At 42.6% G+C, this 27541-nt stretch overlaps 1 protein-coding gene across 8 annotated transcripts; it reads right to left on the reverse strand.

The window, feature by feature from the left end:
- Positions 1–2066: 2066 nt before the first annotated feature.
- On the reverse strand, positions 2067–27154 carry KCNJ15 (potassium inwardly rectifying channel subfamily J member 15). 8 transcript variants are annotated; one of them, XM_063345486.1, is made up of 4 exons: positions 26970–27154; positions 5596–5778; positions 4533–4670; positions 2067–4181 (listed from the first exon to the last, which is right to left on the reverse strand). In XM_063345486.1, exons 3-4 carry the CDS (start codon positions 4598–4600, stop codon positions 3035–3037), a joined length of 1215 nt encoding a protein of 404 aa, XP_063201556.1. In that variant the 5' UTR covers positions 4601–4670; positions 5596–5778; positions 26970–27154; the 3' UTR covers positions 2067–3034. The 8 variants fall into 8 exon arrangements, with proteins under 8 accessions (XP_063201556.1, XP_063201586.1, XP_063201547.1 ...); XM_063345516.1 differs by having other exon boundaries at positions 4533–4586; positions 26744–27154; XM_063345477.1 differs by having other exon boundaries at positions 26744–27154.
- Between the last annotated feature and the right edge of the window lie 387 nt (positions 27155–27541).

The raw sequence follows: 27541 nt of genomic DNA on the forward strand, positions 1-27541 counted from the left end.
TACAGTCCTTACTGTCCGATGAAAGTTTGCTATGACTTTGACAAAGATTTCTAGCCCTTTCTCCTCTCCTCTCCTCTCCTCTCCTCTCCTCTCCTCTCCTCTCCTCTCCTCTCCTCTCCTCTCCTCTCCTCTCCTCTCCTCTCCTCTCCTCTCCTCTCCTCTCCTCATCCTCTCCTCCCCTCCCCTCCCCTCCCCTCCCCTCCCCTCCCCTCCCCTCCCCTCCCCTCCCCTCCCCTCTTCCTCTCCTCTCCTCTCCTCTCCTTTCCTTTCCTTTCCTTTCCTTTCCTTTCCTTTCCTTTCCTTTCCTTTCCTTTCCTTTCCTTTCCTTTCCTTTCTTTTCCTTTCCTTTCCTTTCCTTTCCTTTCCTTTCCTTTCCTTTCCTTTCCTTTCCTTTCCTTTCCTTTCCTTTCCTTTCCTTTCCTTTCCTTTCCTGTAGGACTGAAAGTTCACAGAAAATAGTGAAGATCCTAAAAAATTACTGCTAAGCAGCTGTCAAAGCCTGGAGCAGCCTGGTCGCTGGACTCCTAAATGGCTGCCACAAAAGTCCCCACACAAGCACATTGCTGCAGATGCGTACCCACAGGACTTCCTAGATCTGACACTCAAGAAATATGTAGACCCTTTGGGACTTGGCATGTGTGTCCCCTGCAGGTCTCAACACACTACAATTTCTTAAGATATAAGCAAGAAAGTGCAATAACAAACAAGTTTATTGAAATGGATGGAGCGCTCATCTGAACGATACAAATTGACATGTTTCTCTTTATTTCCAGGGATGGGAAGGGAATGGGAGGAAGGGGTTCGGTTCATTGTCAGGTATTTCTGGAGAAGAATTAGCTCACTTGTAGTTGATGAAACTGTTTTACAGTCAATACACAGCTGAGACATTGACTTTAGGAATGATTAGAGCCCTTATCCAGATAAGAAAGAATTGGAGCATATGTTTGATTATCAGCACATGGAGGCTAGGGCTTGACAGAAGAAGGATTAAGACACCTGCGCACTTTCACCTCAGCACCCCAAAGCAGTGTTCTTTGAATTGTAGGACATGGACATCAGGTCTACAAAGTGACTGAAAAAAGTCATGGAGCACACGTGCTTCCTTGCAATGAAACAAGCAAGCAGAGAAAATGGAGGAAAATTGAAAGTTAACGATCAATAATTTAAACATTAACATCCTCTATACGTGTCTGCAAATGAAAACCTCTGTGACAACACAGCATAGTACCACCTGGAAATGCTTTCCTAAATGCTAGGTGAGCCCTGCAATTACAATAGTTTGAGAAACCTCAAACTTGAGAAACCTCAAACTTGAGGTTCTCAAACAAGATTGAGAAAATAGTTTGAGTAGTGGGTAGGGAACCTTCTTGGATTAAGTAAGTTTCTCTCTTCAGGCAGGGACTTGGATCTCTGGCTTCTCTCACAGGAGAGCTAACCATTTGCATAAATGAGCAGTTTTAAGCCTGTCATGCACCCCCTTATCATTCCCATCCCCCACAGCGTGCACTCCCTTCTTGACGTTCATTCTTGGTGCCACAGGCATCTCTGTGCTCAACTTGTTGCATGCCTCTTTAGGCAACAAGCTAGATTGATTTATTGTGTAGAATATTTTATGGCAGACTGCAGGACTGCATTCCACTGGGCCACACAGTGCTGGGAAGCTAAGCACAGTAACAGTAAGTTAATGGTGCCAAAAGTCTTTTCTTCACTGCAGGCCTTGGTGGCTCTCAGTCCAAGACCTGGCCCACAGACCCAAAACTCGTACTTAATACAGCTTTTCCTTGCCAAAGCTTTAGAGGAGCAAAATCTCTAGAACTCAGAAAGCTGCCAAAGATATTGATATGAGTCAGAAATAAGTCCCATTAGAAAGTCGACTTCTGTATAATCGGCATGCTACGTGGACAGCACTGCTACCTGGTTTGCTACTCATAATCTGACCGCTTCAGTGATCTGCTGAGTCCCTGGGTTGTGTGCTGGATGCCACTGCCTGCACCAAGCACTCGGCTCTTTCAACATCTCCGAGGTACCACACCCTCTCCCCGTGCCACAAAGAGATCAGGAGCTGCTCAAATTAAATTCCTTTATTAATGGAATGGTTTTAAAAGACCAAAAATGAAATCCATGAAAGGAATGCTTGTACTTTACTGCTGCCAGAAAAAGTAAATATTGTCTACAGACATTATACAGCTTTCTTTTAACCAAAATTAAATATGGTCCATAGCAAAGCAAGCAATCTGTAGAAATGTTTTGTTATGCTGCTATTACAAACTATTTACATTGGATAGAAAACAGGTGTCTCAAAGCCAGCTGTAACCTTAGTTGATTACAGTTACAATTCTGTGTAGCTTGCCCTCATCTCCCCTTTTTGCTATTATACATAAATCAGTCATTAGCAAGGTTAAAAAAGTGAGTGGTCACAAAAGAAGCTCTGAGTGGCCGACACAGAAAGCAAGCTCCCTTCCTCACCACCCAGCGCGACTGCTCTGTCACCCTCCTTCAAGATTTAAGAAGGAGTTTATCAATTCCCTGCAGGCTGTTCCCACATCCAACCATTTGTCTCTCCAATCAACTTACTTTCAGTGCCAGGAATCCCTGTGAAGGCACCAGCTGGTACAAGAATATCCATTTTAAATATACATATTTTAAAGGAGCGTATTTTCTTCTAGCAGTACGGTGTGCTGCCTCTGTGAATGCAGGTTCACAGTAAAACCATGTCAAATAAATATGTGAAGGAATCAGCACAGTGCATCCAGTTTCACTTTCCAAACGGAAAGTGGTGTGTCTGCTTTTAGTGGTGGTATAAGGCAGAGACTTAATAAAAATCCAACTTTGCTAAGTCAAGATCATGAACAAAGAAATCCTGCCTAATTACAAAATACTTGATTAACAATTCAGCCAAACAAAGGGATAGGTTTACTCTACACCAAAGCTATTTGCTGAAAATAACTTCACTGCTGGTTTCATAGCAGACATACAGCACAGAGAGTATGTTTTTTCAGTTTGCAAAAGGGATTAATCAAAATAGTTTGTGCATTCAAACATTGCTCTGCTGTAACAACATCGTTCTCAGTTCCCTCTCTCTTTGATCCTCCTGCCTGTATTTCTCCTCTAATTTTTGTTTTTCAGAGTCCATACTATAAAAAGTAGAATCTGTGCTTCTCCTAATCTTCTCAAACTGACTGAAATCCGCAACGTACTTTCCATTTGGAGAGAGAGAAACCACAGGCACGAACTCGTAGCCCCAGTGGATCTCCTCGGGGATGTAGGAAGTCCTGCTTTGGCAGACAGCACTGGTGGACTCCACCGTGGCATTCAGAAGCACCACAAGCTCGAAGTCCTTCTCCTTGAGATTCTGAGGTGTGAGATCTCTCAAAGGGCTGCTTTCATCCAAAATATGGTAGAAGGTTAAAGGCAAAATGAGAAATGGACTCTCTGAAGAGGAGTCAACATTGAACTTGACACTGGCTTGATTCAGCAGGATCCGCTCCCCTTCTTTGGTTTCATACGTCTGAAGAAGCTTCCCAGACAGCTGACACTGTATCAGAAGGCTTTTCCTCATATTTGCTACTCTGATCACCAGGCAAAGTTCTCCATTGTGTTTTGTAATGACGGCACAGTGGCTGAATTTAATAGTCTCTGCCCTTTTTTTAGGTCTTGCAATTTTGGCCAGAAAGGTACCCGTGATGAAGATTTCAATCAAGGTGGTGATTACCAGTTGGGCCACAAGTAAGAAAATGGCATGAGGACACTCCTCTGTAATGAAACGAAATCCATAGCCAATGGTTGTCTGTGACTCCAGGGAGAAGAGGAATGCCCCAGTTAGAGAGTCTACGTTCTTGACACACGGCTCGCGCTTTGGGGTGAATTTGTTTATTTCTAAATCACCATGAAGGAATGCAATGGCATAGTAGATAACTCCAAAGAGGAACCAGGTCATAACAAAAGTAGCAGCAAATAAGGTGAGTTTGTACCTCCACTTCATGTCTATGACTGTAGTCCACAAATCTTGCAGGTAGAGTAGGTAAATGCCATCGACTTTGTCTATCCGCACATTGCTGTGACCGCTTTTGGACATCACACGGGGTTTGTGTGCCTTGAGCATGGCAGTGTCGATGCCTCCGTTAACCAGCGGTATGCGAGACATATTAATCTTTGTGGTTTCCATTCTCACTGCTTCAGTCCTAAGGAGAGAATAAAAGAAGGCTGTTACTCAATGAAATCAAAGCACATGGCTGATTCTAAAAAGCATTTGAAAATGTTGATGAAGAGAAGGCACAAACATAATCTAAACACAGCAGCAGTGAATAAAAACAGTTGGAATATAAAGTTACCATCATACAATATCTGACATTACAAATAATTTTATATTCTTTTTTTTTTCCAAAAAAAAAAATCATTCTTTGATTATGGTGACTGCCAAATATGGAGAAGTAAGTTTCTTTTTTATGATAGCCTGCAAAAGAAATTTGACCAAGCTGAAATTTTATATTAGTATTTTATTTCTGTAAAATGCATTAAATTTTTTTTCTTACGTTTCTCTAGAGAAGAGGCTCTTTTTGATTACTGAGCAGGTTTTCTTTAAAGCCCTGAAGAGAGACATCTGATCAAAATTATAGTCGCGTCAATGCTTGGTTTAGAACGGAGATCCAGCACACCACCTCTGTCTCTTCCTGCGACGGAGGCAAAATGAGCCAGACCAGCTTTCACTGTGAACAATTAACTTCCACAAGTGATTTACTCAATCGGATCTGGCTCTGGCTCTTTGTTACAAGCCTACATCTAATCTAGAGGGAAACAAAGCAGACCTGAACACATCAAAGTCGAGTTTTGGAAAGGAATATTTACACCTGAAAATGCTTCGAAGCTGTTTGCACTGTACAGCACTCCGATTTTAAGCCGCCTAAGGAAAAAAAAAAAAAAAAAAAAAAGGAGGCAATTCATGAAGTCAGCATTCTAGCCGTGGGCCCTGACCTGCGCGAACCCAGCAATCATTGGACCACCCGACTCCTGAAGTTTGTTTACTGTGCATCAGTCCGGATGGAGAGTAAGTGTGCGGACACTCGGGACTGAACAAAGCCCACAGAGTGGAGAACGGTGCCTGTGCCAGTTTGATGAGGCAAGTAACAAGACCCGGCTTGCAGGACCAGACAGTGATTACGTAGAGCAAGGACAGTGCATGTTATAGTCGTTTCCAACAACAAAACTTCCTGCTGACAAAAACAACAAAGAAAAAAAACATCCCATGCATCCTTTGTGCTTTGGCAGGTCATACAAAAAGCATTGTTTTGTTCCATTGTTTTCCTCAAAAAGAGCCTTAAGTAAGTGATTCGTTTTCTTGAACCACCAAAAAAAAAAAAAAAAAAAAAAGATCGTCTTCCTTATAGCTACTTAAAAGCATTTTGCAGGAAGTACAAGATATATTTGTGGTACACACATGTGCCAGTCCAGGACATCAGCATAATTGCTCACTGAAGTACCTTTCCTGTTATGTCAATTAAGGAGCATTTTTGTTTACAACTATACCCATCACACTGTTGCAGATATTCTGGGAAAGGGTAATGAAACTTAACTCCCATTAACACCTGTAGCTCATACCAGTTTTGGTTTAATCACCAACATTCTCTTCCGTAGCTTAGGAGCCATTGCCATACACACATGTACATATATAAGAAAGGAAGGCATCAGTGATCCCAGTAGGAGATTCCTTATGTGACAGTCAAATCAACACACAGTACGCAGCATGTCCGGATAATAAACAGGAAAAAACCTTCAAGTGATCTGAAAAAGAACAACGGGAGGAAATGGGGGGGTGGGGGTGGGAAGGAGCATACATGCAACTGCTCTTTAGGCAAACTCAAAATCAAGCCCTACTGTCAGTGCACAGTAAATACATGCAACCTCTAATGGGAAACCTTTTAGGAAAATGCATACCACTTAGTGAAGAGGCTCCATTCCCCACACCAAGCCTCACCCTGGATAAGCTGTGGATATAAATGTGTGCAAAAATCTGTCCCAAAATAAGAACATCTCTTCCTCTCAAGCACAGTTTCCCTTAGCCATTACTTCCAGGCACAAACATTACATTGTCAGAACAAATTTCCCTGCCACAAATTGCTAGGTCAGGAGATAGCTGTCCTTTCCAATCCAGCGCCAGGGACACGTTCCCATCTCATCCCCCTGCTCAGCCTACCTGGACGCCTGCTCCTGGGAGCAGCTCCCCAGGGCTGCCGGCTCCTCCTCCTTCGGAGGCCACGAGGATGGAGACGGCCAAGGCTCCACCTTCCCTCCTCAGTGCTCCAGCTGGTGGGCTTGAGCTGGTGGGGCAGGGACAGGGCTTGTGGGCTCAGCAAACAGCAGACTTACCTGGTCAGGGTCAGGGGTGGCCCAAGGCAAGGGGCGCGTGGACGCTCGGCACAACACGCTCACCATGGCTGTACCATGCCCAAGAAACACTGGCTTCTGCACAAGTGGTCAGCATACGTGTAGTAAATCTGGCATGTTTGGGATGCACTGGGCACGCTGTGCAGAGCAGCTCTGCCCAACATGCACTGTGACTCTGATATGTCCTTCATCTGCCAGGCTTGGCATGCGTACGCTGCACCGTATGCATCTGCAGCACCTGCCAGGGACACAGTTTCAACCCACACAAGGGGTATGTACGAGTTCTGGCCCCTGCCTCTGCTCTGCCCTGAAATAATTTGTTCCCTGTCTGGGAGCCCTGACCAGACAAAATCCTGACGCTGCAGACTGCCATGTTCCCAGACCTGGTGCAGGACACCTAACATCACCAGCATAGCGAAATGCCGTAGCAGAAGAGTTCCCTGCACAAGACGGAAGGTAGGAAGCTAGTTGCAAGGCACAATGTCTTCCCTGGGCTATGCCAACAGTGAGACAGCTGCAAAATTTGCCATTTCAGGCTTAACCTGAGAAATAAAGCTTCGCTGAAGCCCTAGGCAATGTCTGGCACGCTCCAGACTGTGTTTCAACTCACAACCGAAGTCGTTTCTCACTATGTCTCTCTGCTGTCCCCATGTGTAAAGTTGATCTCCACATGTGAGGTCAGCATGGCAGAGCCGTTAGTTTTGGAGTCTGCCATAGAAGAAAGAGGCTGTATCAGAGCTCCCCTGTCATCTTTTCTGTCCTCCCTTGATTTGTATTTCTGTATGTGACAAAATTACTCAGCTTTACAGTGATTTCCTGAAATGGATCCCAGCCAATTTCTGGTGCTTTTTTTGGTGGTAGGGTATTTTTTTATGTTGATTTGCTTCCTATTTTTTTTTCTCTTACATCACTTTTTCCTGTGTGATCCTGAATTCCTCTAGTGCTCTTTTCCTCTCCAGGGAAATTCATCTTGGTTTCCTTTCCCTGCAAAAATACTGATGCGGGAAGAGAGGCTCTGTCATGCTGCCTCGGAGCAGTGCTGCTTCTGCTTCCCTCCCTTATCACTGGCAGCAGCCAGCAGCAGTCACTTGGGGGAAGAAACTCTGATGAAACCAACAGTGGAACAAATCTGGGCTTCAGAGGAGGGTTGTCCCCTGCCCTCCACCTCCCCACTGCTTCCTGAGTGCAGTAACCAGTACAATATCCCACAATAAATGATTTGTGGGTGTCCGTATGTATAAAAGCTGTGTTATAACACCTGCATTACTACTTCCCGTCTTATACCTTATATAGGCGCCTCAGAAACTCTACCCCCGACAGCCATCCTCAGCACCTCAGACAAAATGGTTTGTTTTGTTTGGTTTCTACTCCTTTCCCTTTAAATCAGAAAGCATGTCTACCACAGTAAGTTAATATAAGCAAACAAGACTGTATAATAATAGCAGTATACATTTTTAAATTAAATGAACGCCTGCTGTCCCTTAGCTAACTGATTTTACACTAATAAAGTATTTTCTATTACTGTAAAAAACACCCTACTCAAGCCGTAGCCACAAATAAAAGGGAACTGAAGGAAACAGATACTTAAAGAGGAAGAAAATGAAATCGTCTCAGACTTGTCTAGCACTCTAATGTCCTATGAATTACCTCTTTTCCTCACCAGCCCTTTGGAACAGCCAAAGGAGACTCCCCATCAGAGCACATGCTGGTAAGGAAGTTTAGTGCAGACAAAGTCAATAAAACGTAGAGCTACATACCAAACCACCAACCATGAATACCTTGATATTAAGGTAATTCCAGCAGCCAGGGATATAACAAGCACATTAACACTGCTTCCAGAGACCACATTATCTAGAAGTCGAAGCCAGCTCGCATGCACGCAAAAATGTTCCTGTTACATGAAGCCAGATTTGCTTGTGCAAGATCTCTTTTGGCAGACACAACTGATTAAAAGTGTACAGGAGCATGACTTGTTCGAATGGCCTCGGCTGTTTGCTTTTTCTCAAATCAGATATGCTTTGCCACTTGAACAAACCCTCACGCACGCTTCACTGCCACTCTGATACAGGGGCAAAACTTGAACTGTATTTTCAACCAGCATAAACCACTAGCAGGCTTGGCATTAAAAAAAAAAAAAAAAAAGCAGGGGTGAGCTAAGAAAACATTGAAAAGAACTACATAATCTTTAGATCTTTCCTAGGTCTGGTGTGGTTCAGTAGGTTATAAAAGTCCCTCCTGAATTCTCAGTGCTCTGTCTAGCATGAACACCCTCCTCCTTTTGGGCTACGCACCAGGTTATGCCGCGCAATTGTCAACCAGCAAAATCCTCTTCTGTAGCTGAGTTATGGAATACAAAAGGAGAGATCTGAGGTAGAGGGAGGGAAGCGGTGATTGCAAAAGGATGCTTCACCTCCGCCACCAGCTGCTACCCTGGACTTCATAAAAGAGTCCTTCAGCGCTAGGACTGATCAGCGCTGAGAGTGGTGATAGGCAGGCTGGCAGGCACTCATGTTGTGAAAGATGCTGCCTTTAAAAACTAAATTAACACCTTTTTATTTTCTTCCACAGAAGTACTGGGCCAAGAGAACTGTAAATACCCAATCAAGTCAAAATCAGTTCCCACAGCTGTGCCTTTAGCTCCCCCATCCTTCCCTAGAGCCACCCATCAGCACAGGGCAGCCCTGGGAATGGTGACTCTCCCCGTGCTCGGGCACCCTGGAGCAGATAACAGCAGAGGCACGGCCGAGCCTGAGGGCAGGGTGGTGCCCGGGGGCTGCGGAACTGACTGTGCCAGAGGTGGGGGCGAGGGGGGCAGTGGGGGAGCCGGCGGTGTGTTTTTCATTACTTCAGGCAGGGCCAGAGCAACCATTTACAGAGCAGAATGAAGAAAGTGAAAACCCAAATCCATCTTTGTCTCTCCCAGGCCACCTGCCTGACGTCTGGCCATGAAAGATGAATTAAAGCTGGAGAAGTCTCACGGTGCATTGTTTCTGAGGGAGATTTGTACAGGAATCTTGTTCCTTCCAAGGGCAGGGGATGTAAGGCTTCGCATTAACTACTGGTTTACATAGACGCGCCTTGGAAACTATACTGATGCAAGCAAATAGGAAAACAACCAAGCAGGCAGAGAGAAGGCAACAGATGACTCAAAGCTTATTGAGGTTAATGGGGAAGCTCCCAGTGATTTCCCAGGTCTCTGGATCAGGCCTCCAAGTGGAGAAAAAGCACCTACCACTAGCGTCTGAACTGCTAACACACTGCAAGTGGGCCATTCGCCCTTCCAAAAACCCACCTTCCAGCCTTTACACTGAGCTCTGTGGATGAACAGGGGACTTGGCCGTGCAGAGCCTTCAGTCCAGGAACCTTCACCTACACTAAAGTCTTCTTTCAGAGAGAAGTAAGCTGATCAGTTTCTGAAACTCTCCTTTTTGTGTTTGGTAATACGGTTTATATAACACTGCTGGAAAAGACAGAAAGGTTCCCCAGAAACCCGTTCTGTTCTTTTATTTTTACAAATGGCTTTCCTTCAGCAGTGCAACATTCAATACTTTTGAATGTCTCCCTTGCTGGCGTATTGTTGCTTCAAACTCTTTTTAGTTTCAAACACTTCATTAGCACAATTAAGCATTCAAAACCTGCCTCTGCTATGATGCTTTTCCCACCCACTAACCCTTTCCTTGTTCTTTCTGTGCAAACCTTAGCTGGCTCTTTCTACACAGGCAAGTCTGAACAGACTCTCGAGAGCCTGTCCTTTCTGTTTCTGGGGAGCCGGGTGCCAGAAGTATTCTCCAAGGCTGAAAGGGACATTTTTGTTGCATTGTGCTTGTCAAGCTCATACCCTGTACTTCCACTTTCATTGACATCTTTGACCTGCTGTAGGAACTTTAGTGACCCCTCACAGTAGGCCTCTGGCACAGGCAAATATCTCAGCAACACCACAGAGAAAGAACTGAGCTAAGGGAGGATGGGAGTGTTGTCCTAGCCCCATCAACATTAGCAGTCAATACTAAGGCCAGGACTAGACCTTCAGAGAGCTTAACGCCTTCTGTTATCCTGTTTTGCAGTCACTGCCACTATTTCTTCACTCTTCCCTTCTAGGATGCCTTTGAGGGTTTCAGTAGCTACATCCTGCCCTTCTTTCTCCCTATGGTATTTCTCTTTTTCATGAGGGTACCTCTCATTGTCCTGTTTTCCACCATTTTGCTTGGTATCCCATTCCTCTCCTCTTTCCCACTCTCTGTGAATCAAAAGATCCAAATTAGTTGTCTTAGGCCAACACCAGAGAAGCTTGTAGCTGTGGCAGCAGAGCTGTTTTTCACAAGACTGCACACTGGTTTATGTTCTGCGAGTATCTTACCATAGGTTCACAGCACCTATTCCTGACCTCTCCATTATATGACCCTGTTTTCAATGGTTTCAAATTTTACAAGGCTTCAACACTTTGGGCTGAGGTTTTCCTCAAGTGAACACACTTTTTTATTAATTTGTTTACTTAATGATCAGCCAAAACAATATAGCTATTTCCAAAATCAAAGAGAAGAAAATATGGTTTTGGGATGCTTCTGCATCCATGTTAAGACAGTTTTGGTGTCTTTTCCCTCAGGAAGCCAGACTGTAAACGCATAAGCAATTCTTGGTGCAGAGACTGAAGCCCACAATCTCCATGGCCAGCTGAGCACCCTAACAGCTTGGCCATAGAGTAATGTTGATACCTTCTTGCTTTCTGGCCTTATAAATTCTCATCCATACAGTGATGCATCTTCATTAGGAAGTGCAGAGTCCCCCCTCCCCATCTCTCCACTTCCTTATCAATGAATTCCCCTGCAAGGGTGGAACTGTGGGAACAAATCACCTCAGACACTGGAGGAGGGAGGTGGAGAAGTAGAGAAGGGGGTACGTTGGGAGATGGTTGAAGACAAGCCAAGGAATGCCTTATTTCTGGCTCTTCTTGCTTAGACACGAGATAAACTAATCCGTTTGGTATCTTATAGGGTGCTTTGCGGCATGCCCAAACGCAGAGCTGTTGGGCGTCCAACAAAATGACGGTCAGAAATGGAGACACCTGTACGTGTCGAGCCCTTCCAGCACAAAACAGAAGCTGGGGCAGGGATTTTCTGCAAAATAGTTTTTCACTTAGTCAACGAAGGCCTACCTAAGTCCTACTTAAGTACTTAATTCCTTTTTTGGGAACGGGCCCTTCTCCAGCCAGCTGCTCCGGCCGCTGTGAGAGCATGCTTTCACACAGCTCCCACTGCTTTCCCTGTCCCAGTGCGAGGACAGGCCACCTCACTGGAGCACAGCTCCCAGGGCCGGGCAAAGGCACCTGGAGAGACTACACTGCTCTTTTCTCTGATTTCAAGGCCAGAGCTCAAGGTGGTTGAGTTTTTTGCCCAGAGGCATATTTTACCTCTCTTTATGCTTATTTATATACTGCCTGGTATAAATCACCTGGCTATAATGCGACCGCATGAGCTTATGTGCCAAGACAGTTTCATGCTTCTGTAACAACGGAGGGATGACTGTGTTTCTTTCTAGTATTTTAGTCACATGGGGATGGCTTTTATAATGATACAGAAAATAACGAGTCTAAACCCATCTACCTCTCAGGTTTTAAGTCCGACAAAGTTCCTTGGAACACGAGTCCCCTCCCAGGTCAGTGCAGAGCACAAATGTACTGGCCTGGGCTGCTGACTAAATTTGCTGGGCCTGTCGTTCCCTGCTCACCATAGGTTGGCTGTGTCCTTGTTTTCCCTTCTTTCACAGCAGGTAAAGGACAGCCCCTTGTTTTCAACCTCCCCAGAACTCACCCATCACTTCACAAGCTGGCAGACACCTACCCTAACACTGAATAATAGTAATAATAATAAAGTTAAACTCAGAGCACCTGTTTTGCCAATGTGCAGTTGCTTTGTAACTTGCCGCTTTTGTTTCAGACCTGAAGAATGGTTGGTGGAACAGAAAGTTTGCCTGGTTTCTTTTCTTGTTTGTTTACTTTTTCCTCCAAATTCATTTCTTGGTCTAATAAAAATCTGGTTTCATTTAAAAACAAACAAGCGAACAACCCCAAAACCAGACACTTACTCTAGATTTTTAATTTAAATTGTCAGCAGGTGGCTGAAAATGAACAGTAAATGTGCCTAGTCATGGTTATGCAAGAGGCAGAGAGAAAAGTTAGCACTTTTCCTGATAGTTCACAAAAGCTGGCTAAAACGTCTGCAGTCTGCCTCCCCAGGGCCACTTCTTCTCCCTGTTTCTCAGCTACCATGGCTGGTGCATGAGAAATACTTGTCAGGCAGCAGGGGGATATTTCAAATCGTTTAGAGTGGGTTTTGCCTCTTCCTTTTCTCGGGCTACAAACACCCCGAGCATCAAACTCAACATTGGACACCAGATCCCAGCACCAGCCTTGTCTCAGCCTGACGAGCAGGGGCATTAACTCCTAGCTGTATGTCAACTGTACAGTATGAATACATCCAGTGGCTCAGCAGCTCTCTTTTTAATTACCATTTGTGATGCCAATTCATCGCATGATGCATGCACTGTACCCCAGTCAAGTTGGGTTTCGTTTTTTAATTAGTCATTGCACAGCGGGGCTCTCATAGCTCGGTGTAGGTGTGGCCGTGAGGTGAGGCTCCCTGCAGGGTGTCAGGCTTCTGCTGTGGCACACTTTTTAATGTGCTCTCACCATATGAAAGCTGCATTTCCCGTAAACCACAACATGCCTTTAGTTAGCCCATACCACAAGACATTACGCTGGCGGAGGAATGACCTTAGTACCCCACAATTATCCCACGGCATGTACCCATTCGCAAACACTGCTGAAATAAACATGTTTATAGTTTTCCAACTCTATGAAGTCATTAAATCTCAAAACTGAAATAGCAGTCTATGGAAAGAATTTTCCACACACAAAAAAGAAATCTGCACCTTTTAAATATGTAAAAACCTAAACAGTATTGAAAATAATGGCAGGGCTGCAAAAGGCAAGGAAACTGGCAAGGGGAAAAAGCATTTTATTTAAAGGTCTGTATATTTGTAACCTTTTGTTATCTAGTGTCTAATTTAGACAGAATCAAATCTAACTGGGGAAATAGCACACCTTGACCCAGCAGGAAGATGGACCCTGTTATGGTAGTAAAGCTTTTCCTCTGTGGCAGTTTCTGGGTCACTCTTACCTTTATGGTGTAGCTGATTTGTGCTGCTTCATCTAGGCAGAGTAACAATAAATGCAGAGTAGCTGGCTAATTAAGCCAAATTTATTGCTTCTCTGCATAGCCAGGACATACCAGTGAACTTGGCCTTGTGATTTTTGCAATACTGCAAAGCACATTTCCAAGAAAGAAGGATGGGTTTGTCATGGTTTCATCTTAAAACTTGTTACAAGCTGATTTTCTCAGGAAGTTATTTGGTTATGAAGAATTGCTCTACCTGTGTGAACAAGTTCATGCTGTGAAAAATGTTTTCAAAAAGTGACTCTTCTTTCATGCTAGCAAAATGCAGCCTGTGAGACAACGTATCCACTTCCCTCAGCCAAACCTTATGATTTTTAAATTGGATGTCTTTCTCTCTTAGCCAAAGCACAGTTGATGCTACTGGCGTAGCAGATACCCATATAGATTACTTACTCTTTTTTTGATAATTAATTACTTTACTGAGAATTACAGAGTAAGTGTGGCCAGTATTCTCTTTGAGGGACACAACAGCTTCAAAAATGTTCATTCCTATTGTGTTTTCTCTGCACTACAAAGGTTTCAAATTGCACCAAGCACCCATTTCCCTTGATTGTCAGGTCTGATAAACAGAAAGCAAGTCCTACTTGATCTCAAACAAATATTTGGTAGCTACTTAACAAAAACAAAACGTTAAAACTTTTAAATGCTGGAAAGAAAGTTCAATAGTGCCCAGTAAAATCAGGACATGTGATATTTCACAGGCAAACATATATATACATTTACATAGAAATCATAGGTTCATTTTTATTATTTAAAATATTACTTCATGGTTTATGTATTTTCATAAATGACGCATTCCCTACTCTGCAGTTGCAAATACAGAGTATCGATGTGGGAGATTTTGGTATGTGTAGAGTCAATTGTGAATGCATCTTCTTTTATATGTTTCCCCTTGTGACATTTTTACCCTTAATAAAATCTCTAGATCTTGACACAAAATAATTTTCTCAAATGGCAAGTCTCGGACACATCCACAGTGACCAGTAACCACAACCTGCGGCTATGGTCTTGGAGCACAGTCCTTACCCAATCAAGTCTCCCCTCGTGCTTTGCCAAAGCACTGCGCAGTCACAATACAGTCCCTGGGAGGCCACTGGTGTCACCTCGGGGCTCACACACCCTGTCCCCATCCTCATCTCCGTCCCTGGCCCCGTTCCCGTCCCAGCCCTGCTGCTGCCCCCAGCCAGGTGCTGCTTCCTCACCAGCCTCGCGGAAGGTGGCCACGGCTCCCAGCATGGACAGAAATGGCCACGGGGTTCCTATAAACCGTTAAAATGCTGCACTGGTGTATAAACCGGGGCCTTTCACCCGCCTCTTTGGAGTGGTCAGGGACAAATTAAAAATATCAGTGACACTTTCACATCGGTGTAGGGTTGCTTTTTCTCAGTACTGCCCAAGAGTTTTATTTCAGGGCAGCTTTCTCTTTTTTTTTCTTTTTTTTTCCTGACCAATCCATGGAAGTGGTTAATTTAAGGTTTAAAAGGCTTTTTCTCACACATACACACACACCCATATATGTTTTCCACTGAAGTCCGTGCTTTTTCCTAGACCCACCCAAATTCCAGTACGTAGCTCACTTGTGTGCCAAGCTTTCATACTCTCCATGCAATGAATGGAAGAATGCCCTTTTTTCCACTTCTGCACATTTTGGGGAAAGGAGGGGGAGAGTGAGTAGAAGAGAGGGAGGAAAAGCCTCCAGAAGAATTTAGTTATACCTGTTTTTTTTAGAGCAGAAACAGGAGAGAGTCCTAGTGTCGTCAGTGTGAATACTCTATTCCTGCTCACAGGTGGAAATGTATGGCGTCTGAGCCCCACTGCTTGCTTGGGACTCTAAGCTGTATTTGTGGAGTGCTAAGGAGATTTAAAAATTAATAATTATATATTAAAAGTACCATAAGCTGCTGGCTGGTGTGTGTTTCCATTCTGCTTATATGAAGCACTTTGGTAACACTCTTGAATGCATCGTTATTTTATGAGACGGATAAAAAAATAATCAAAGCTTAATGGTGAGAAACTTTGGGGAGTTTTAAATGGAAATGATAGTTTTCAGCTGTGTCGTTCTGTGCTCCCTTTGGTAGGGTATTTCAGGCCATGGGCATCTTGGTGAAAGGAGGTGGACAGAGAGCAAAGGGCCCCTCTTGTCACCTCACAGCAGGGGAGGCTGCAGGATGACCACCTTCCCACCCCTGCCCACCCCTTCCCTCCTACAAGGGTTGCCGTTGCAGCTCACGGGGTGGCAGGAGCCACCAGGCCACTGGGAAGGAGCCCACAAAGCCCTGTTTCCTCCTGCTATTGCATCTCCAAGGTGAACCCCAGGGCTGTAACACCATGCAAGCTCCCTGCAAAGCCTTTTCCCTTGCACTTGCCTCCACGTGGATTGTCTGATGCCTGGTTAAGGCTGGTCCCCCTTGATTTCCTCTTCTCAGTGAAGGCATCAATAAAGTCTCTCTGACTTACAGAGCCACCTAGTTTCATGAAGCCTGTTGGAACGCAATTTCTCAAGCCTCTGTTCACCTGCCAAGTTAAGCTGAAATTAGCCTGTGGATTTAAATATGTGGGCTGTTTTGTATCCCTTTGTTGTGAGGGGATGGAAATGAAAATATGGTAGGTCAATTATTTACCCTTTCCATCAACTAAATGTTATAATTGTACAGAACCTTATTGTCACTCTTCTATTGCAAAAATTGGAATAAAAAATATAGATTTTTAAAGAAAAAGCTGTTTCCTGAGTTTCTTGACTGGAAGGTTACACAGCCCAGGATTGTATGTCTTCCAGATAAACTCCCAAGGAATCAGAGGGAAAAGAATATTTGTTTTCCTCATTGCTTTCCCAAATTACTTGATCCCTGCCAATTTCCATGACACAGACCCCTCAGTCTGCTACAAAGTCTGTGGCTTCTGAAAGGGAGGAAATAGCATGAATGTACTGGTGCACATCAATGTTTTCTAATTTTCTTGCCAAACCAAAAATATCAAAACAAACAAAAAATGAAAAAAAAAGTTTCAACTTTTCTGGCAAAATTAAAAAAAAAAAAAACAGCCATTCTGGACTGAAGGTGCTCTTTGTTTAAACCAAAACTAAACCTTCCATTTTGCTTTGACATTTGTGTAGAGGTGTGTGTATGTTTGTGTTAATTTAAATTAAATCAGGTGAGGAACAAAACATTGCTTGAAGTGACAGATCACAACATCTTGTTTCCACAAAGTCAAAATGAAATTTTTTTACTTTTCAAAATTATTTTCAGACTTTTCCAGTCTAAGCTTCTCCGTCTTGTTCACGTGAATTCATTATATCTTTCATCTGACCTAAATCTGCATTTTCAGCCCATAAGACTTTTGGCTGAAAAATCCCAGTCTTCTGTAACTGTAAAGACCACATGAGTTTCCTGGTTGGTTTGGTGACAAGTGAAGCTTGTGCGATGCTCTCTTCTGAGAACACAGCAGAAGCAATGCCTGTCCCCGTTGTTAGGATCTAGGGACATAACTGTGTGATTCACTGTTCATTTTTCTTTGTCCTGTAGTTTCTTGGGAACCTCCATAAAAGCTTCGTGGTGCTACGCTGCAACAGGCTGAAAAAATGTAGCGATAATGTGCCCAAACAAGAAAAAAAAGCTCGTGCTGTTTTTCAAAGTTACTACATTTCCTTATTATCAAAGGAGGTTATTTTGCTTGTTTATTTACACATACCTTATCTTTATGAGTGTTCCTTTATGTCATCTCAAAAGCTCCGCAATCTTTTACAGTCGGGAACTTGGGAAGGTCTAGCTTTGATCACTGAAGTAATTAGACTGAATAGAACATTGTTCATGTTCTGCTCAGAATAGTTTCCAACTACATTCAGAATACCGCAAACTTATTTTTAAAATTCTACAATATTCAGCAACTTCTACCTTGTTTTTTGTAAGTTTTCCAGATGCCATGAATTTCAGAAGTCACTTTGATGTTTTCCAAGCAGCCTGATTTATGAGAACAAAAAATACCACCATTCCCCAATTACTTTCTGTCGCCTTGTTATAAGGCTTGATACATCAATGGAAATATAGTCTGGCTGAGGAGTCCAGGCATAAAGAATAACTGGGCTGTGAGGAAATCAACTACATCTCCCACAAGGGATCACTCTTTCAGTGGAAAAATCAAACTTTTTGAACTCTAACCTTCTGTAGTTTTCCTGTAATATTTAATTTAAGAAAGCCTCCGTTTTCATTGAAAAACACACTTGGTGGGAAACGTGTAACTGGACCTAGTGGAGGTTTATATGTTATTTTAGTGTTATTGAACAGAATTCATATTTTGTAGACAATTGCTAAAGATAAGTGCTTGCAAAAACTAGCTGAGCAGGACTATGAATATAGCAATTTGCAGCACTGTATTTCAAATAGGGTTAAGATAATGCCATTACAGGAAAGTCCCAGAGACTGTGACTCCACCAGGCAGATGACAGCTTAATGGCAATGCAGAAAACCCCTTCATTCCCTGCGCTGGTGACACGCTGTCAAACCCAGTCTTTCCCGAAAGGACATGTCCTGTCTGAAAGCACTTCCTCTGCTCCACTTGCTGTATGGTTCAGACTTCTTGTGTGAAGGCATCTTGATGCCACAGAGTCTTCAAAATCCGCCTGTTCTTCAAGTCCAGAATTTCAGTTTATAAACTAACCATTTCCCAATGGGCCTCTTGTTCACATGGTCCCATGGCCAAATCACTCAAACTTCTGGAGTAAAAATCTTATTTCCTTTCTACTATTTTGACCATAATTTTCCCCTTCATTAATGTAAACATCTCTTTCATTACTTCATACCCATAAAGCTCACAGCCTAACCTCTCCACAGCTACTGCTCTGGCCCCCATAGCTCTGCTTTCTTTTTCTCTTTGTTGGCATCTCATTCCTCTTTCTCATAAATGCCTATTCCTTGTGATGTTTTGCTCCCTTCATGTTTTAGACTTCTCTTATGCCATTCCTCAACAGCTTTGCATTTGACATACATGAAATTCCCCCCTTCACCAGCTTCCAACCAAATCCTGAAAATGCGCCCATTTTAAGACACATTACAACTTCAACAAACATCTGCTAGTCATTACGTTCACCTATCAAGTTCCTCCTTTGTGTTGCATGATGCCTCATTTGCTGTTAGATCTTAAATCATTTAGAGAAGATATAAAGTTTTCCTCTTCAAAAGCATGTTGAGGACCTACAGCATGGTAAGAAATAATGTGTTCTGATTATAGGCTATGTCCGGCATCAGCACTGATAACAGGTGATTTGTTTTCTTGAAAACACTCCTTTTCCAGGATGTCTCTGCCTACTACACACCTGAGATACCCAGAATGATGCTTCTTTATGTAACAGTGAGTTTTGTCTGAAAGAAATGTGGAGATATGCTTTTCTTAAAATCTGCCTGTGAATACCAGACATCTGGAAACCTCACTGTGAAGCAGTAGTTCTAACTTGGCTGCCAAGCATCTACCAAACAGAGCCGTTTCTAAAGGTACATGCACTGCAATGCCAATTGTTGGATTCTGTAGGTTGAAATTCCTCTCTGTTCACGTTAGTTCTCAAAAAGGTTTCGGTCTAGTCTGGGCTAGTCTACTAAGGCACCAGAGTCAATGGAGAGAGCTGGACACCTCCACAGAGTGAGTCTGCCTCTTCTTCCTCTAAAGCCTGGAGATACCCATCTCCTCACAGTGCCTGATGAGCTGAGACCAGATCTTTAACCTTTAGGCAGTTGGGATTTTTCTTATCCTTGCACCTGTAGAGCAAGGTCAGTACTTCTGAGAGGTGCCAAGTTTATCGCTTGTATGGAAATCAACTGTTCCAGTGTATGTGAAGGTACCCCTACTCTTCCTGGAAGCACGAGGCTTACATATGTAAATTACATAGTACATTTCTGTACTTTAAATTGAAATATCCTAAATAAATACATGTCAGTCTGACTTGCACTGATGAAGCCTTTCATGTTAAATCCCATAGAAGATGCTGTGCAGTGTGGAATCCAATGTAAAATTACACAACATAATGTACTCTTTCCATCACACTTATAGTTTAGTTACTGTAAAAGACTTTTAATTATGCACTGAAGCAGATGGACAAGGTTCTTATGTAAAAAGAAGCTATCTAGGAATCTAAAACAAGATACAGGATATGTCTGCTCTGTTTTATGTGTTCTCGCTAATGACACTCCCCACCACAGGTCAGCTTGCTTGTCTATGTCATCAACATATACACTGCCACCACATCCCTTACCAAAGTACGGATTCACCATGCTTGTGCTGCAAAGGCTTCCTCATCCATGATGTTTTTACCTATGCACCTCCAAAAAATGACATCTGAGCCTGCCTGCAAACAACCTGCATCCTGCATCTTTGTCACTACCGCTTCTTTCGAAGGTTCCCCTTTTCACAGCGCAGTTCAAATCTATCTCTGCTTTTCACCATGCCTAACCTGCCATTCAGCAAGATGGAGCTAGTAATCAGTTGAAAACGAGGAGGAGACTAAACCAGAGCCATTCAGTGGCACACATTGTCTTACACTGAGCAAAGCTGAAGATCAGAAATAATTTCTCTTAATAGCAGCTGGAGTTTTAGGAACTCAGCAAATTCTGAAACTTTGACCATTGTTTTCTTCTGAGGCCAGGGAATGAGGATCTGGTTCTCCTCCCAGCTTTTTTGCGGATTTCAATGTTAACGTTTGAGCTTATATAATATGTATTGTTAGCAACATGCTTAAATCAAAGTTTCTAGCGAGAATACAAAGGTTATTGACTTCTGTAACACTGTCAGTCTTCACGTGACAGCTTGGGTGGTTAACAAGTTTCTTAAGATCGTAGAAAGCAATCAGAAACAAAAGCTTTTCCTTGATTATGTAATCATTATTTATAAGATCTAAAGAAGTAATGTAGCCTAAGAACATGCAAAGTAATCAGAAACAAAAGGTTTCCCTTGATTATGTAATCATTATTTGTAAGATCTAAAGAAGTAACGTAGCATTTAAAGGCATGGTGCCCTCCTCTTACATTTTCAACTGCTTACAAACCTGAGATATATCTGCAAAGGCAGAACACTACACCAAGGTACAGTAGGAGGATGTACCACTAGGATTACTCCATTGAAATGTTTTCTTGGATTTCAGCACATAAACACTAAGAAATGGTCTGAAAATAAGATTTTATGTTACCTATCACCTGAGACCTTACATAGGGGAGGGAGAATTACTACCAACAAATATTATTCTGTGTCATGATAAAGTCACAGCTTTGGTCATTTTATGCTGACAGAAAAAGAAATCAACACTAAATTTTACACATTTTTGTTCCAAATATATATATTTAAGGTTCAGTACAGAGCTTTTTGGGGTTTTTTGTTGGTTTGGTTTTTTGGGGGTTGTTTTTAAAAGAACTGCAACAATACAACAGAGTCGAAATGAACTTCAAATACCAGGCACTCCTCAAGACTTGGGCTGAAGCACTGATAACGTTGTTACCTGTAGTGAGGACAGGTAGTCAAGCTTGCAGCCTGAAGTGTGTTGGCATAATTACCACAAGAAGAACAAGGGTATGAAGCAAAATAAGACAGATGATTATTAGGATTCCTGCCACTATGACAGACCTTTAGACCTCTGAAAAACTCACTGATGTACTGCACAATTTTCTGAATTTTGCTTGTGGAAATGTGCTGTCGCAAATGAAACCAGACAGAACTCAATTTAGAGCTCATGGTGTAACGCCACCAGCTGAAAAACGCCTTCTGGCTTCTGCATTTCCCATAGCAGTGTAAAAGGGCCACAGTGTGAACGTGAACCAGACCTGAAGCCTTTTGTTTTTCCATTATACATAGATAAAAATGGCATTGTTAGCTTTTCCACACTTGCCTGAATTGTGTTCATTCACCTCTAGTCTTGTGGAAGCATTTTACACTGCAGGCCATTGCAGTCTTTGATCCTTTTTTGTGCCTTGATAAGAGCTTTCAGCACCTTTTATGTAGCACATTTCACAACAGGTAACAGGCATATTGAAGGCCAGCACCCATGAAGTGATGTTTGCTATGTGAATTTATAACTCATAAACGGAGTTCCTTGTAACAATTGACTTTCTACCTAATCTTAGGGAAAGAGGAGTGATCTAAAACCAGTAAGCTGGGAACAATTAAGAGACCAACTACCAGGTACCATAGAGGCCACCAAGTGTGCCAGTTAATGAAACTCATTATGGTAATAAAATAAAATGTTGCCTTAAAAGTTTTTTTCTTTTTTTTTCATCCTAAGCTTTTGCATTGTTGCAAGAATGTTTTGTCATTTGCCTAAGAAAATGAGTCTGAATTGCAAGTGCTCTGTATCACGCAAACACCTCCTCCCATATCCTGATATACCTTTGGTGTGTAAATGAAGCCCAGCCTTGCCCAAATGCTGTGAAAGTCACAGAAAGCACATCTTTTCTTGGCTTCCCTCAGTCCTTTTATCCATTGCTGCAGTACATGGAGTTGTGGTTTGGCTGTTTATTGTGGAGAAAGGGGACTATTGATAGGTTTGGTGTTGAAGTGTTTGAGGAAGGAAACTTTCAGGAAACATTATTTATGGGTAAGGCAGCAGGAAACTGCAGCCTGTTTCCTTGGGTGAGAGGCTGAAGGGGGTTCAGAAGAGGACAGCTGGCATGGAGTAAGGGTAGGCAGCTTTGAGTGGGAGCACCACTGAGCGGAAAACAAGGGAGCGCTTATGGGGATCTTTACAGACAAGGTTGGAAAAATTCAGAAACATTTTTTTGATTGACATTTTTTGATTCCAAGTTTCCTTGGAAACTGTTGACCAAAATAAAAATCATTTAAGCAGGAAGAATTTATTTATTGGTCAAAATGTTGTGACCATTTATTTTATTATATGCTTTTTCAGGCGGTGCAATTCTAGTGAGAAAAATGGGAAATTTGGATCATAATATATTTTTCCCTTTTTTCTTCATCTGAGGGGAGACCTTATTGCTCCCTACAGCTACCTGAAAGGAGGTTGTAGAAAGGTGGGGGTCATTTCTTCTTCCAAGTTACAAGCGACAGGACGAGAGGAAATGGCCTCAAATTGTGCCAGAGAAAGTTTAAGATGGATATTAGGAAAAATTTCTGCACAGAAAGGGTTATCAAACATTGGAACAGGCTTCCCAGGGAAGTGGTAGAATCGCCGTCCCTGGAGGTATTTAAAAGACAGGTAGACGTGGTGCTTAGGGACATGGTTTAGTGGTGGTTTTGGCAGTGTCAGGTTAATGGTTGGACTCGATGATCTTTCCAACCTAGACAATTCTATGATTACAGATTACGGTAATTTATTCAACAGATAAACATTTTTATCATATAGCCTCAATGTAAAAGTGCTAATTGTAGATAAGGAAAAGTTCATAATGTAAAACCAGAGAGGTATCCTGCAAGCTATGATCTAACGAAGAGTGAATTACCTCAGTTAAAGCAATGGAGATTAAATTAATCTAATCAGGCTATACTATTGTTCCAGTCAAAACTTATTTTACATTTATCACTTTCGATTTACAAAGAGAAGGTGGTTTACCTAGGCTCCCTAAGCATGGACAAATCCAGCTGACAATCTCCATGAGAAAAACAAACCAGAAAGGAGTCAAGTGAGGTTTTAAAAGGTACCAAGCTGCAGTTCCCAAGCTTTAGACCTTCCCTCCACCTTAAAATCCAGATAAAATGCAGTATGCCCTGAAGGTCAAATTGCAGGGGCTACTTTGAACCAAGTGGAAAAAAGACATTTCTTAATCAAGAAACCCTCCTGGGAGGCAACAGAAAGGCAGCTGGCTCTCATACCTCAGCAGGCACAGTGCAGGGAGGGAAGGAGCTTCGCAAGTAACAAAATGCCTAGGTGAAAATGATCAAATGCTCACCACCGACACCTGCAAAGTGAGCCAGATCTCCTCAGCAAAGAGGCCAAGGGGATTCTCAAGCCTTGGTGATTAAAAGCTCGCAAGGCTTCCCAGTATCCTGCAGGCACAAGAAAGCTGCATAACACCATGGTACTTCCCTGAGATCCATGCTGGGTCCAACCTGTGGCCCAGCAGTTTGTTTTCAACCTTTTGCCAAAGGCAGCCCACAGTTTGCCAAGGGCTCTGCTGGAAGATGAAATTTGCCAAACACCTTTCTCCCCAGTGGGTAAAAATGACTGCAGATGTGTTACTCCAAAGAATACACCTACCCTCTTTATGTCCAAATGATTATTTTGTCCAGTAAAGGATGACAATACTTAGAGCATTCATGTCGTTGCTTGCTCCCTTTCTGCCTGACCATGACCTGTAGCTTGCTGTGAACCTCAGTGTGTGCTAGTCATACGAAGACAATTTCATATGCTTAGGAGCAGGGAAAGGTACTATGGTTCTTACTTGGTACTTTTCTTCCTTCCTGCAGCCCAATTAGTAATGTATCCACTGTCCTTGGCTGCTCTCCATGTGTATTTCACAAAATTCAGGCTAGATAGGTATAGAATGAGCAGGCGTTTCAATTCATGCACAGTCAACACAAGGGAGCTGCTTTTTTCAGCTGTGCCCTGTTTACTCCAAGAGTATGCACACGCTCAATGCCAAGCTGTTTACCATATTAATGATACAAACACATTAAGTTCTAAAATGATCCTCAAGCCTGTAGTAACTCATTCAAGTAAGCCATGAATGCTCTCTCATTCCAAGGTATGAGGGACTGCCTGGCAGGAATCACAGAATCACAGCATAGTAGGGGTTGGAAGGGAGCTCTGCAGATCATCTAGTCCAACCCCTCTGCCAGATCAGGGTCACCCAGAGCAGGTTGCACAGGAACGCGTCCAGGCGGGTTTTGAACGTCTCCAGAGACAGAGACTCCACCACCTCTCTGGGCAGCCTGTGCCAGTGCTTTGGCACCCTCAAAGTAAAGAAGTTCCTCCTCATGTTTAGATGGAACTTCCTGTGTTGAAGTTTGTGCCCGTTACCTCTTGTCCTGTCCCCAGGCACCACTGAAAAGAGCCTGGCCCCATCCTCCTGACATCCACCCTTTAAGTATTTATAAGTGTTGATAAGATCCCCCTCAGTCATCTTTTTTCAAGACTGAAGAGACCCAAATCCCTCAGCTTTTCTTCATAAGAGAAGTGTTCCAGTCCCCTAATCATCTTGGTAGCCCTTTTCTGCACCCTCTCCAGCAGTTCCCTGTCCTTCTTGAACCAGGGAGCCCAGAGCTGGACACAGTATGCCAGATGGGGCCTCACCAGGGTGGAATAGAGGGGGAGGATGACCTCCCTCGATCTGCTTGCCACACTCTTGCCACACAAGAAGGTAGCTTTCGAATATTTAACATTTAGTGAATTCATTTGGACTGAAAAGTTTGAGTTTAACTGTTTGATACTCCAACCAATGTTTTTTTCTAATTTTCATATACACAGTATAGCCAATAAAGTAAAGAATTTTCCCTCCATTTAAAAAAAAAAAATAATAGTTGTCCCGTAATCTGCTTTGTTTTTCCTGGAAGCTAAGTGAATCAAAATTTATTTCAAAATGTTCTGAGGTTCAGCATGCAAAACACTTAAGTTTCTGTTTTTCTTGGCCCCTCGCAAGAGTACCGCCTGGTACTTCACAGCTTTGGTCTCTACCTGTTCCCAAAGAATACAGCCTGTCCGTGTGAACTGTGTGTCTTAGAAGAGAGAAACAGGAGAGGAGGAGGGAACAATATTCCAGACTACCTTAATGAAAACTGAACAAACAAAAATTTCAGTTCCAATCAGGGCTGTGGGTTGATGCCTTGTTTGTTTCATTACATGAGGAGCCAGGATAAAAAAGCACTATTTGTTTTCACTTGAAATTCTATAAAAAGTAACAGGACCAAAGTATTGTATGTACGTTGGAAGACTGAAGCCCAAGTCATCTGCTGCTGTTTTTGTCTCTAGGCCATGCCTCATTTACTGGGATGAAATTCTTGGGGAAGTTTTTGGTCTCGTCTACACTCTGCTTTGCAAAAGTGATGCCAGTTTCTACTGTACAACCAGCACTACATTACATTCCAGGCTTGTTTCCCCCCTCCTATAAGCTAATTATTAGAGAGTGCAGAGAGCATAGTGACATTTTACAACCAAGGAAATAAAGAAGACATTTCTGTAATAGCAATTGGTCCCCTTTCCCCTTCAATTTTAAAAGAAGAAATCTTTTAAAGATTAAAGAAGGTAATAATATCACAGGAGAACACAGACAATAGACTTGGCAGATAGGTATGCAGGCACCATGATCAGAAAGACCCTAGAAATGCCTCTAAATACAATACAGCCAAATGCAAGTGAGGAAACAAGGTTAGTTAAAAAGTAATGTAGATACTCCTGGTTCACAAAGGAAAGCCAGCTTTGTTCCTTTTTGCAACCAGCACGTCATGGAGAAAAAAGGAACTTATCTGTAAATCTGTTTAAAGCATGATCCCTATGTGAAAATAAAAAGGGAGTCAAAACCAAGCAACACTGAAGCAGAGGGAAACTTGCACCACAGGCTCGGACTGTGATTACTAAGGTTAAGCCAAACCTGTTGCAAACAAGTAATATGAAGACACATGTAAAAATTGGAAGAAAATGCATAATGTTCTCCAACTCAGACATGTTTGCATTCTTTGTACCTACCACAGAAAACTTACATAATCTTTTCTTATACAGATAGGTAACAGGGACTGTATAAAGTACTAGGTAAATTTTCCCACTGTGTCAACTAAAACTGATTTCTGCATTGAAAAAAGAACAAGAACTGACTGAAAGGTATGCTTCTAAAAGCTTAAAAAGCACTACATATTTCTATAAGAAAAAGTCTCTGGCAGACAAACATTTACAAAGATAGGTTCAGTATCTGCCCGTCTCCCCAGCACATATAAATATCAGGAACATACATTATAAACCCCAGATTCAGTAACTTGCATCAGTGGAAAGCCCAAACCATGACAGCTTTTTCTTTATCATCGCTCAACTGCCTGTATCTCAAAGTTCACAAGAAGGCATAATCTTATAAACATTTTTCTTTTACAGACAGTTTCTAAATCCTTAAATTACTAAAATAAGAAGAAAATCGGAAAAGAACGTACTCATTAGCTTTCAGTTCCACAGAGTTTCCAAAGCACTGCTAAGCATGTATGCATTTTTGACAAATACCTCTTACCTGTAAAAGAGCAACGTTCAGATTCCTTACTAGATGTTATCGTCATGACAAGTCAAACAATCTTTTTTTATAAAAGGTGGGATGTCTTTTCAATAAAGCATGTGTGGTTTAAAAACAAACAAACAAAAAAAAAGCAAACAAAAAAAACCCAAAACACAACCCTCAGAGAGTCTCCCTTCCCTACTGTCAGTCAAAACAAGTTGGAATAAGTCTGAGTTGGAATTACCTGAATAAAGAAACTCGAGAGAGGGAGGGAGGAGAGGGAGGGAGGGAGAAAGAGAGAGAGAGAGAGAGAGAGAACTCTGAGAGGAGACTCAGTGATGTCAGCAGTATGTCTTAAGGAAATCTACAACTGAGCCTGGCAAACTTTATAACTACATAGCCCTCAACACCCAGTTACGTGGAAAGCAAATACCTGCTTAAGAGGAAACTGATGTACTTTTAAAGAACGTCAGTTAATCTTTGAAGAAACTTTAGCCAGGCTGATCAAAGTCCCTTAAAGGCCTTATTGCCTAAATAAATAAGGTTACAAGTGGTTGTATAATGCTAAGAAAAGAGTAAGAAGAATAAAAAGTCAACATTATTGATCACCCCTTTTCTGTTGGCAAAGGGGAGGCTGAAACTCATCTGAAATAAATTCATGTTATGGTTGTAACACACTGAGCTGTAGCAGCCCCGGACGCAGCTGAAATCCCTAACCACCAAAGTTTCCAATCTGTTTAGCCACAACACTTTTTTCATTTGATGACTTATTCTGTGTTTGCTTCAGTGCCTTTCTGCTCTTGTTTCCTAGATGCA

Source organism: Chroicocephalus ridibundus, chromosome 1, assembly GCF_963924245.1.
Source record: "Chroicocephalus ridibundus chromosome 1, bChrRid1.1, whole genome shotgun sequence".
NCBI classification, from domain to species: Eukaryota; Metazoa; Chordata; class Aves; order Charadriiformes; family Laridae; genus Chroicocephalus; species Chroicocephalus ridibundus.